Source organism: Hyperolius riggenbachi, chromosome 9, assembly GCF_040937935.1.
Source record: "Hyperolius riggenbachi isolate aHypRig1 chromosome 9, aHypRig1.pri, whole genome shotgun sequence".
In the NCBI taxonomy this organism is placed as follows: Eukaryota; Metazoa; Chordata; class Amphibia; order Anura; family Hyperoliidae; genus Hyperolius; species Hyperolius riggenbachi.
In genome coordinates this window covers 53198506-53212217 of record NC_090654.1, presented here as the reverse complement: position 1 = coordinate 53212217, position 13712 = coordinate 53198506, and the positions used below count along the sequence as shown (strand labels likewise).

Below are 13712 nucleotides of genomic sequence, written 5' to 3'. Positions count from 1 at the left end.
TGTCCATGTCCGCTGCTGGCTCCACCCTCCGTCCGCAATCCGCACAAATGCGCCCCACATCACATGGTTGCTGGCGAATATGTGAGTGTGTGACAGATTGTGGGTGGAGCCAGCAGTGGGCACTGGGGGGGGGGACATTTTACATTTGGGGGGGACAGCGCCGGGGTTTAATCGCTCGTCCCAATATTGGTCACCGTTACCGCCTGGCACCCCGATCGACCATGATGGCCCGACATCTTGCAGCATGTCCAATCAATACATGCTACCAATTTTAGTCCGAAATTGGTTGCATTGTTGTTGATCAGGCATGCTCTTGGCAGCACCAATTTTCATAATTATAGAAACGGATGGTCATTTGGTTGCCAAGTCGATAAATGTATGACCACCTTAAAAATGGCTCAGGTGTGAGTAGCGGAACAAAGGCTGAAGAACGGGTAGCAAGACGTATCTAGTGAAATGGAGTCAGGCTTCATTAGATGTTATCCTCCCACAACCCCCGATAAACATCACGCATATGAAAAGCTGGTTTCATTAAATTCCCTTCATTGATGTCTAATGTAAGCCGTGACTGTTCCTGTCTGTCTGTTCTTGTTGGCGAATTATTGTGCCGCGGTAGTACAAGGATAATAATCAGGATATTAGTTAAGTGCGGCTCTTATGAATAAAGAGAATCTGTAGAACTAAAGCAAGGTCATCGCTTTTATCATTTTCTAGGTTTGTTATACTGAACCCGTATCGCCTAATAGCTTCCCAACTGAAAGGCTATTATTAGAACGGGGGGAGGGGGAAAAGTGTAGAAGTCAATGAATGAATCCCTATAAAGGGATTCAAGCAGATTTTTTCCCGCACTTTGTCCTGGTTTCTAATAGCTGTAGGAGCTGCCATTTTCCCCATATGCTTCTCTCTGACCCCATTTATCCAGAGGAAGGCGTGAATGTAATAAAGTGTGACTTCTCTAAACTGTTTGAAGTACAGTGTCCCATCACCCCACCCCCCTGGTGATGAAAGCTTTTATTTGCCCATTGCTAATTACAGCAGTCCTTATCTACCTGCTCTTTCTGTGGACTGCAAGCCATGGACGAAGGGTAATAAAAGCCCCTAAGAAACATTTAAAATGTAAAAAGAAGAGGTAGAATGGATTTTTTTATGTAATGAGCCATATTGTTAGTGTGCATTTTTTATGTGCTACTCAGATGCCTGGGAGCTAAAAATGCTGCTTGGTTCACTTTAAGGCTTATTCACACCCCGTGTGTTGGCATCCATGACAGCACATTTCTGCGTGGTGTGCGATCTGCAAGGATGTTACAAACGCGTACATACAGTGCATTGATTCCCAATTTCAACATGGACAAGGCTAATGCTGCATACACACTTGAGATAAAAGTCTTTGGAAAAGGCAAGATCACAGACCAATCTTACCACCCTTCATGTAGTATGAGAGCCATACTCTACACAGTCTATTCTATGGAGCTGCACTCCCCATCAGATAAAATCTTTGCAAGATGCTGCACACAAAGATGCCCGTACACACTCAAAAGATCATTATCTGCAAAAGATCTGTTCCTGCAAAATATCCATTCCTGCAAAATGCATTCAAAGTCTATGAGATCTGCAGATCATCATACACACTTGGTTTAACAGACTTCATCTGCATATCTGGCAATCATCTGCAGATCTGAAAATCCATCCTGGTGGATCTGATCTGCAGATGATCTGCAGATGATTGTCTGTTAAACCAAGTGTGTATGATGATCTGCAGATCTCATAGACTATGAATGCATTTTGCAGGAATGGATATTTTGCAGGAACAGATCTTTTGCAGATAATGATCTTTTGAGTGTGTACGGGCATCTGTGTGTGCAGCATCTTGCAAAGATTTTATCTGATGGGGAGTGCAGCTCCATAGAATAGACTGTGTAGAGTATGGCTCTCATACTACATGAAGGGTGGTAAGATTGGTCTGTGATCTTGCCTTTTCCAAAGACTTTTATCTCAAGTGTGTATGCAGCATAATTCTCAAAGCAGTTGTGTTGATTAGTGCACATTCTAAAGCCTGGTACACACTTACAATTATGATTGGCTAATCACTGACCAAATTTACCACCTCCTTGTAGTATGAGGGTCAACAGATACAGAATACTATGAGCAGATCGGGTAAACAGTCATACTACATGGAGGTGGTAAAATTGGTCACTGATTGGCCAATTATAATTGATAGTGTGTACCAGGCTTAAGCTGTGGGGTAACTAGGGGGGAGCAGCTTGCGTGGGGGCAGGGCCTTGACTTCTTTCCTTCCACCCCGTTACTCCCCTCAGTGTCCCCTCTGCCTTGCTCTCAGTCACATGACCTCCCAGGAAACTCAAACCAAGAGGAAGGTTGGAGAGCAGGGCCTGTGCTATCATATGGGCAACCTGGGCAATTGCCACAGGGCCACAAGCTATCTGCCAGGCCCACCCAAGTCTCCTCCCACACCAACTTTGCTCCCCGGGGCCCACGTAGAATATCGGCTCGCATGTTCCGGTGGGCACACTCCTCCATTGGTCCTTGCGTTTTTAGGAGACATGTAAGATTTTGCATTGCGTCAAAAGGAAGATACAACCTGTACCACTTTTCCGCACAATGCTTGCGTTTACCTCATACAATCACTGGCTACTGTAAAAAAAAAAAGAGACGCACACAAAATCCACACATCGTGTGGCAAAATGCTTGCTGTGAATACCTTCTGATTCACTAGCCTTGAATAAGTCTGCAGATCATGTGATCTGACTCAGTTGGCAGCATGCTTATCCTATATGTGTGACTCAGAAACTACAGACAAAGGATCAGCATTCCAGTACTGAAAATAGCAACTGGCATTTTTTGATAGATAAAATGATACGTGACTTATTCTTGTCCACGGCCATCTGAATCTTCCTAGCTTTGTACTGCGCTACAAGGCTAGTCAGGGCGGTGTTGATAAATATTTATCCATGGCCTTGTCACAATGCAGTTATTTAGTCTCACAATTTTACATTTTTGTCCTGAATACTGATCTTCAGCGTGAACCACCTCCATGTCTTTGTTACACACATTTTTTGCATTGCAAAGTATTATTAAAAAATACAAAATGTTTCACACTGTGGAAAATCTCAGAGGACGTGGTCGGAAGCCAAAAGTGACACCTGTGCAGGCCATGAAGATAACGAGAAAGGTGAAAAAGAATCCAAGGATCCCCACTAAGGCCATCTTGGTGAATCTGGGCTCTGCTGGAGGCAATGTCTTAAGGTAGGCAATGTTGTGTTCCACAGATGCATCAGACCAAGGAGGACGCCACTTCTCCAGATAAGGCACACAAACGCTCGCTTGGACTTTGCAAATGCTCATCTGGACAAAGATGAAGACTTCTGGTCTTCTGTGTTATGGTCAGATGAAACAAAAATTCAATTGTTTGGTCACAATGATGTTTCCTTCATTTGGCGTGAAAAAGGAGAAGCCTTCAACCCAAAGTACACCATCCCCACTGTCAAACATGGTGGTGGGAGCCTAATGCTTTGGGGTTATTTTTTCAGCCAATGGACCAGGGAACCTAATCACAGTAAACGGCATCATGAAAAAAAGAGCAATACAGGAGGATTCTCATTGACAACATGAGACAGTCTGCAGAGAAACCTGGCCTTGGCACCAGTGGGCATTTCAGCATGACAATGACCCAAAACACACAAGCAATAGTGGTGAAGAAATGGCTAGCAAACGAAAACATTAACGTTTGGAGTCCTGACTTAAAGAGACACTGAAGCGAAAAAAATATATGATATAATGAATTAGTTGTGTACTATGAATAATTACTAGAAGATTAGCAGCAAAGAAAATATTCTCATACTTTTATTTTCAGGTATATAGTGTGTTTTCTAACATTGCATCATTCTCTAATATGTGCAGATTACACAACACTCAGCATTCACAATGATTCTTTCAGAGCAGTCTGTTAACTAATGACCTCTCCTCTGGCAGAGAAAAAGTAAATAGTTAACCAACAGTTGAGATAATAAAAGTTAGAAAACAGCCCTCTCCACGACTTTGAAAGTCGTAGAGATTAATGGCTTTTTTGTATAGAGATAACAACTGTTTCTTAACTCTTCCTGTACTGGAAACAATTAGACTGATGTATCTGATCTTAATGTTTTATTTCTTAGCTGTACTACACATACAAATCATAATATCATAATTTTTTTTTCGCTTCAGTGTCTCTTTAAATCTGTGTAGAGAGCTAAAGATCAGGGCGATGGCAAGAAGACCCTCCAACCTGAAAGATTTGGAGCTCATTGCTAAAGATGAATGGGAAAGATACCTGTGGAGACATGCAAAAAGCTGGTCTGCAATTATAGGAAGCGTTTGATTGCTGTAATAGCCAATAAAGGCTTTTCTATTCATTATTGAGAAGGGTATGAATAATTTTAGACTGGACACTTTTTGCTCAAATGTAAATAAAAGCTGAGAAATGTTTTTTTTTTTTTTTTTTTTTTTGCACAATAATGCTCTATCTATCTGTCTATCTATCTACCTATATTATTCTGTACAGCACTGCAGAAGATGTCGGCGCTATATAAATACCGTAGTAATACATTGTTGTGTCAACATTCAGTCAGTCATTGATTGATTCATTTTCTGGGTATAAGATAGATAGAAAATTGAAGTAGTGGGATCAGGGGAGTAAGTTAATCATCGTGCCTCCCCCCACAAACACACAAAATCCCCCCTCCACATATTTTTTTTGTGTGTGCTGCCCCCAACGCTATTTCTGCACTGCTATGACAAAATGCCCCCCCCCCCCCCCCCCACCAAAAAAAGAAAAAAAAGGTTTCACGAAGTAACACCTGCAGAACTTCATACTGTATCTCATTCCCATGGCAGACAGGTCCTCTTCAGTGTAGCCACTGTTCATCAGCTCCCAACAATGCATGACACGCATCGGGAGCCGCTAAGTAATTGGCTGCACGGTGACTACACTGAAGAGAAAGTGAGAGGAAGTGAAAAGGACCTGTCCACCGTCGCAACCAGGTACAGTGCTGCTCTCCATGCAGGTCCTGGAAACAAACTGGCTGGCTGCATGCTTGTTCCAGGTATGACTTCACCAACACTACTCAGGCCAAAAGATTGGCATTTTTTTTAAAGGAAAATACCATGCAATTTCACCATGCAATTTCCTGTCAGATTGCAGTTTGAATCGATAATTTCCAACAGGTTTGACCTGATTACCGATTATTTTTTTCTGATCAGTACTCCTGTACAAAATCAATCAGTAAAATACCGTAATCAGAGGTCAGATTAGACTTGGCAGAAATGATTGATTCGACCCAAAACCTGACTGGAAATTGCATGGTGTGTACCAGGCATTACAATGGCAGACAGCCATCAATTCCTTGCCACCCCTCCCCACCGGTTCATATAGAGATTTTCCAACATATACAGTACATTCACACTTTTTAATAAACTGTTAGAAAACATTTCAAAGTAAGTCAAACATATTTTTGGCCCATTAGCATTTCAGCATATTTTGTGAAAGTGATAAACTGATTTGTGTGTACCTAGCTTTAGAAAGAACTGACATTTCCATGGCAACAAACCAGCTGTATTATGAATTAGATCAGATCCCCAAATCAGAAACATCTCCAGAAAGTAACATCCCACGAACGTATAACAGACATCTGACAATATTCCCGGAAACGTTTCCGTTTTTAAAGCCCACAACTAGCATGAGGGGAAAAAACAGACCTTGACCACATCTTGGTTGATGTTCTTGGGGTCTCGGTCCACTAGGTCGATCTCTTTGGTCAGAATGTCTTTGGAGATTTTTTCCTCGTAGTAGGACTGTTCTTCAGCCATGGTCCAGAGGACTGTCCACCGGCCCTGGTGTTGGGGGCAGCTGGGTACAGGACGTTGTGTGCTGGATGCCACCGCCCGGCTCTTTGTGGTCTGTTTCTGACATCTGAGGCCTCCCTGGATGCCAGGGAACAGCTGCTTGACATAGCTAAGGCAATCTCGGTGTCATTTTTGGCCACACGCTATTTCACAGCTGAAACTGAATCTCCAGATCACCCCAGGACAAGTATGTCCCCCTCCTCTTTTCTAGATGAAGCCTAATGGTTGCCCTGGACAACAGATCCCCACATATGTAGCTGTCTTCATAAATCAGTCCACCGTGCATGCAAACTGTCACTGTTATGGCAGTCTTCTGCTTATGGGCATTGTGTATACCACATGTATGTTTTTAAAGGCCTTCTCCAGACAGAAATGTTTCCCATTGCACGGGATCGGATGTGATTTCAGCTGAGCAAGGACATTGCAATGTAATGTAAATAACAATATACTGTCCCTATTAGTATAGTGTCCCACAATGGAAGGACAAAAAAAAAAAAATCATACCGACAATGCTTTATGCATTTCTTCAGTAGGATTTTCCCACAAACACTTGTTGACAAGATATTTATATTGCACTAGTCTCCTGGTGGACTCAAAGGGCTTCAAATTACAGCCACTTGGGGAGCGCTCCCAGGTGATAGTCGCACGCGCCCTCTTCCACGCGCTGCGCCTGACCTGGGCGCCACCACAGACATATTATTAGGTCTATGGCAGGGCAGCAGTGTAATTCGGGTGCCGGCGGTAGCCGGACCGCAAATTACTTCTCCCTTCAAGTTTCTACAACTCGGAGGGGAATAGTAATTAATGCAACCCAGAACACCAAAGTGACCATGCGGCGAAAGGCCATGTACATGACCAAGGGCATTAGGGACACTTAAAACAGGGGTAGAGGCACCCAATGCATAAAAGATAGGCTAATAAGCTGTTAACCTTATAAACAAAGAGGTAATCTTACCTCTCTCAAAGAATTTGGACCAGTTTATTGAAAAAGGTCTTTTATTCGAGCACATAAAATTGACAACGCATTTTGCGGGTGCTTGCCTGCTTCTTCAGGTCAGTAAAAAAAAAAATAGGTGCCTTAACTGCTATGGCTGTGTAGCAAGCTCTCTGTCTCTAGCCTATCTTTTATGCATTGGGCGCCTCCACCCCTGTCTTAAAGCGGAATTGTCACCATAAAAATCAAATTTCAACAGCAACTGGTCTGAGTGTATTAAGCGATAAAGATGCTAATCCTGCATTCAAACTTCAATTTTTTTTCTGCTGTTATGATTTGGAGTTATCACATACTTAAGGAGCACTGGCCCTTTAGTAGTCAGTGCCAAACAGCTGCATGCTGGGGGTTCTTTTTATCTATAATACATTCCTCCTCTTCCATTCATTTCCCTGCCTAGCTGCTTATCTGAAACACGATCCCCTGCTCACTTGTGTTTACAAGCAAGCCTGAGGTGACTCAGCGATTCTAGGAGAAAAGAAAAAAAAGTAAATCAAGTATTTATCTACTTATGTGTTTTTTTTTCCCCTGGCATAGTATAGCTAGTCCTACTGCTTTAAGTGTCTTGTCATACCTCTTTTAGAGGTGATAGTTTTTTCGTTTTCCTAAAGAACTTCCGGAGTGCAACCACCCAGTTCCTGTCACAGACCTGGAAAACCGAGTGGGGACAGTTAATTTCCCGCCTGCTCTGACGGTGGTTGCAAGGATTTGCAACCCACCTTTGTGAGTATATACATCCTTAGCAATTTGCTTTCCTGAATCTAACACGATTCTGCACCATTGGGCTCCTGGTCTCCTTTTGCATTTTCAATGAACCTGGGGTTGTTACAATCACAGGAACCATCAACATAAGCTAAGGGCATTAAGGAGCATTTCCCAAAGACTCCTTACCAGTGGTGGGGCGAAATTTCGCATATGCAAATTTTGCATCAAAATCCGCAATTACGCATCATAATCGTAATGCGAAATTTCAGAGAAAATCGTATTTCGAATGTAATAGTATTTCAAAATTTCGCGTAATTTTTCACGTAATTTTCGTATCATTTTGTGCCGACTTTAGAGGTTAATAGCAACGCCCCCATACATGGTATTGCTACCAAAATGGCTACATATGTTTAGCAGAATAGTCGGTATAAGTCACAATTTTCAAAAATAATTTTTCAAAAAGACCTTGTAGTTTTTCAAAAACTCGATTTTAAAAATGCAAAGAAAAATGGTTTTAAACTATCATTTTTCTCAGTTTAAAAACCATTTTTTACTTGCATTTTTAAAATCGAGGTTCTCAAAAACTATAAGGTGTTTTTGCAAAATTCTTTTTCTGACTTTTACCCAAGATTCATGTAGCAATTTTGGTGTCAATAGCATGTATGACGGCTTTTCACTGCTAAAGTCGGAAAGAAATTACTCGAAATTTTGCGAAATTGTATGTGAAATTACGAATGACTACACGAAATCAATTGAATTTGCAAATCGTAATTACGTATAAATGTAATTGCGAAAATGCACACGAAATTTAGCGAGATCACCACTGCTCCTTACTGTTTTTACATTCTGGCTTGAGCTGGTACTTCAACCCTAGTTCAAGACATGGACCCTTCAAAGGAAACACCCTTAAAAGATACCTAAAGGGAAAAAAAACCACCTAAACCAGGAACATATGCAAAAAAAAAAAAAATGAAAACAAATGCACACAAACACCAAATGTTCCCGCAAGTTGCATCAAAAGAAAGGGCAAAAATGCCCTTGTGCTCAACCCTACTAAGTAACCCATAGAACGACCTTTCCTGATCAATATATGATCACCAAACGAATCAATCAAGGGAGCCCCTTGCAGAGCACGGGGAGCACGTTTACAATACAGCCGCTGACTGTATCCTCTTATTTTCTTATGTTAATTTGAAGGGTTCTGGTCTGTGGTTGGGGAGCTGGGGGCAACACAGGTTAGTGGCCACAGAGCTCCAAGCCTCTTTGGAGAGGCTTTGAGCGAAAACTGCCATAGTAGTTTTGGTGGCAAGACTAAAAAGTGAATGGGAATCATAAAAAAAAAAAAAAAAAAAAAAAAAAAGCCAGATAACTACTTAGGGAGAGGGAAAGCTCTGGGTCCTATAGAGCCTTCTCTTGGTCCCCATTACGGTGCTGGCTTCCCGATAGCAGCATTCAGGGGCGTAACAATAGACCCTGCAAGGGATGCAGCCGCAGGGGGGGGGGGGGGCAGAAGCCACAGGGGGCCCCGTCCTGAGAGTCTGCCAACCATGGACAAAGAGAGAAGAGGCTTTCTGCACAATTGTTCTAATGGCTGCATCTGCTCAGCCACTGATAAGGAAATATACACATTTTTGCAGACAAAGATTTGTAGACAGTTCCTATTCAGTGTGCATCAGGCTCTTGAGTACAGCGCTCAGCCCCCTTGGTGGGAGGGGGCCCCATCCAAAGTTTTGCAGGGGGGCCCAGTGATTTCTAGTTACGCTGCATTCAACCAATTTGGTCAAATACTGCTCGCTCCGCCACTGAAGGAGGCTTCAAAAGTTTTTGGAAGCCCGAGTGCTACCACATCTATTCCTCTGCTAAATCATTTTTTTTTATTTAAATAAAAGAATACAAGAACAGGATTGGGAACATTTGAACCACCAATGTAGGTAAAAGCAGAATCAGATATTGGGGCAGGTTAAGGGCCCATTTCCACTATCACGACTTCGCATGCGTTTTTCGCATGCAAATTCGCATAGCAATACAAGTAAATGGGACTGTTTCCACTTGTCAGGATTCCTTTGCGTTTTTCTGTGCAGAAAAAATTCGCATAGCAGAGCCATCAGAATTCACATATCGCATACAGCCATGCGAATCGTATACAATGTATTTAATAGGAAATTCGCATGAGGTTTGGGTATGCGAATTTCCATGCGAATTCTCATGAAAATTCGCATAGAAACAATGGAAAAGCACACCTGCACTGCCATGGTTAAATTCGCATACATCGTCATCGCATGAAAATTCGCATAGACCCGCATGCGAAATTCGCACCGCACAAGTGGAAATGCAGCCTGAGACTTTCCTCAGCGCATTACATAATCATGTCACTGGCAGTCTAATCCCTGCTATAGCCATAGGCCAAGTTTTTGGGGAGCCAGTTGGCTTACCAGGAGTTTATTTTGGGATATCGGAGCAAACCAGGGCCAGTTCTAGACTTTTTGCTGCCTGCAAACTTGTGAAGATATACTCCACCCCCCCCCCCCCTTCCTTTTTGGAATGAGTGCACAGCACCCAGCAATTTAGTTCATTTAATGTCAGTCAGCAAGGGAGCATATGCAACAACCTGAGACATGACATGCTGCAGCTCAGCACAATAGCACACTGGCTGGCTGGGAGTCTGTGACAAAAACTGATCACCCTAAGCAGTCACCATCCATTCCTCCTCAGTCAGGACAGCAGTGCCACCTCCTCCTCTCTGCTGTGCAAGTCAAATGACTGCATACTGTCAGTGTAAACACACAGTACAAACATGCCACCCCTGTAATATCTGCACCTGATGCTAGTGTTTCAACTTGCTTCATGAGAGAATAGGCTCTGGCGCAATCTGCTCCATACCTCCTGGTCTAGATTTCAACCATGGTAATGCATTCGATATTAGCATAATATATTTATACACTAAAGTAAATAAATAAATGACCAGCACAACCATAGGCAGTTTAACAGGCCGCAGCCATTTTTATTGGGGGTAAACCAACCAGGTTAACTGGAAACTATTTGTAACATTTTCTTTTCTTTTTGTTTAATTACATAACATAAACCATAACACAAAACTAAAAAGGGGATTGTTGCTGGTAAGTGGACTCGAGCGATCCCACCACACCAAGTCCTTAAATAATCTCCTTGAAAATACAATACCCTCAACAAAAGTAGCCCACGACAGTCCTTGAAACTTTTTGTAGGGGAGGGCGGGGCGGGCAGCTCCCAAGTCATGCCGACCCTTATGTTAACTCCAGCCAGGAACCCGATTGGCCGAGTTACACTTGGAGAGAAAACCTCAGCACCAATGAGTCCAAAAAAACAGTCCTCCCTGGACCCTGCCTTTGATTGGCTCGTCTCCCAGATCTGCACACCAATAGCATCTTTCCAGAAGTTAAGCCACTCCACAGCACCTGTAACATACAAACACACTGACAGTACCACAGCCTTATATTACACATACACACAATGCCCAGTCTTCAGCAATCCCATGGGTACTGCAGCTCTATGCAAGCATCTACAGGTTTTCAGTGGGTGTGGCTGCTGTTAAAAAAAGCTCAGGTGGGAAGGAAAAGCAGCTGAGGCGACAGCTTTTCTACTGAAAATGTGCTTAGTTGACTAAACTTAAATCCCATACTTAACATTTGAAAATAAGAGATATATCAATTTTTAAATATGAAGGGAAATGAACCAGGATAGAAAGGACCAGTGTGATCTTAATTATTAATTTTAAACACAATAGACCGTGCAAGGGATGCCTCCGCAGGGGGGCCCGGAAGCCACAGGGGGTCCCGTGGGGGGAAAAGTTTGCGAGACTGACAACTACGGGCATGGAGCGAAACCGTATTCTGCTCTCGTACCATTATTATATTGACTGCATGTGTCCACCACACAGATAAGGAATCATACACACTTTGGAATTTGTACACTGTCCCTGCTCCCAAGGGTTCGTAAAAAACATCTGTCTCACTGCAGAAAAGTTCTGATGACTTCATGTACAACGTTACAAACAAAGTAGTCACAGGTTGAAAAAAAGTTGTAGACTGACCCTTATTCAGCAATCTCTGAGAAGAGATTCCTAGATTTTTATCACACACAGGCTAGTGACCTTATGGCATAGTTACATAGTTATTTTGGTTGAAAAGACATACGTCTATCGAGTTCAGAGAACAAAGTACAACACCAGCCTGCTCCCTCACATATCCCTGTTGATCCAGAGGAAGGCGAAAAACCCTTACAAGGCGTGGTCCAATTAGCCCCAAGGGGAAAAATATCCTTCCCGACTCCAAATGGCAATCAGATAAAATTCCTGGATCAACATCACTGGGCATTACCTAGTAATTGTAGCCATTGATGTCTTTCAACGCAAGGAAAGCATCTAAGCCCCCTTTAAATGCAGTTATAGAATTTGCCATAACTACTTCCTGTGGCAATGCATTCCACATCTTGATCACTCTTACTGTAAAGAACCCTTTGCTAAATAAATGGCTAAAACGTTTTTCCTACATGCGTAGATCATGTCCTCTAGTCCTTTGGGAAGGCCTAGGGATAAAAAGCTAATCCGCTAAGCTTTTATGTTGCCCTCTGATGTATTTATACATGTTAATTAGATCTCCTCTAAGGCGTCTTTTCTCAAGACTAAATAAACCCAGTTTATCTAACCTTTCTTGGTAAGCGAGACCTTCCATCCCACGTATCAATTTTGTTGCTCGTCTCTGCACCTGCTCTAAAACTGCAATATCTTTCCTGTAATGTGGTGTCCAGAATTGAATTCCATATTCCAGATGTGGCCTTACTAGAGAGTTAAACAGGGGCAATATTATGCTAGCATCTCGAGTTTTTATTTCCCTTTTAATGCATCCCAAAATTGTATTAGCTGTAGCTGCAGCTGCTTGGCATTGAATACGATTATTTAACTTGTTGTCGATGAGTACTCCTGATTATGGACACAGTGGTGTGGGTAAGATTAATGTCTGACTGTCGCTGCCTCATTGAGAGCTTGTTGTCTCATACTGAGTCCAAGATCCTATAATAACAGTATCAATCAGTGACATTCTGAATGTTTTGCCAAAGTTACATTGATACTATATCTTATGTTCAGCATGTCATTATTGTTCCTCCATATAGCATGTGCTCTCATGTAGTAAAATAATAACGGCTGTGTGTATGTATGTACTGGGAGTAGAGCAGGGACGAGGGACTTGTCGGCTGCAAGGGGCTGGAGAAAGCCCCGGGTAAGTAGATCTGGTGGGCAATAAGACAATTACCCAACAACAAGGCCCCTGGCATTGACAGAATCCCATTTTAAATGCTAAGACCCACACCGACCTTCACTGCAATATGCCAGAAGATCTGGGAAACCAACACATGGTCAAAAGAATGGAAACGGTCAGTTTTTATTCCATTGCCAAAGAAAGGAGATTCTAAAAATTGCTCTAATTACCGCACAATTGCCCTCATTCCTCACATGAGCAAAGTGCTTCTTAAGATCATACATCAACGCCTCAATCCAGTCATTGACAGAGAGTTATCTGATGATCAGGCAGGTTTTGGAAGAGGTCGCGGCACTCGCGATCATATTGCGAATCTTCGATGGATCTTGGAGAAATACCACGAATATCAGAAGAATGTCTATATGTGCTTTATTGACTATAAAAAAGCCTTTGATTGTGCCGCACACGATAAGCTGTGGAAAGCCTTAGGTGAACTGAGCGTGCCAACTCATCTGGCTAAGCTGATAAAATCACTATATGACGGCCAAGAAGCCACACTGCTAACACCCTATGGAGACACGGATTGGTTAAAAATTGGCAAAGTAGTGAGGCAAGGTTATATCCTATCCCTCTTCCTGTTTAATCTTTACGCCGAAGTGATCATGAGAAAATTGGATCTTGAAGAAAAATAAATTGGCATGAAAATTGATGGACGAAACATCAGTAACCTTCGGTATGCTGATGACACAACTCTTCTCTCAGAAACGGCGGATGGTCTGCAGCATCTGATTAATCGAATCAAAGATGAAAGTGCAAAGTTCAGCCTCCACCTGAATATCAAAAAGATCAAGATCATGACAACAATAGTAGGTGACGGCAATATC

At 42.5% G+C, this 13712-nt stretch overlaps 1 protein-coding gene across 1 annotated transcript in view; it reads right to left on the bottom strand.

Moving 5' to 3' along the window:
• Window positions 1–6137, bottom strand: part of CAV3 (caveolin 3) — a 28328-nt gene extending 22191 nt beyond the window's left edge. Inside the window, exon 1 of the mRNA XM_068251537.1 lies at window positions 5752–6137. Within this exon, the coding sequence (XP_068107638.1) occupies window positions 5752–5862 (111 nt within the window). The 5' untranslated portion in view covers window positions 5863–6137. The remainder of the gene's footprint in view (window positions 1–5751) is intronic.
• Window positions 6138–13712: the final 7575 nt, after the last annotated feature.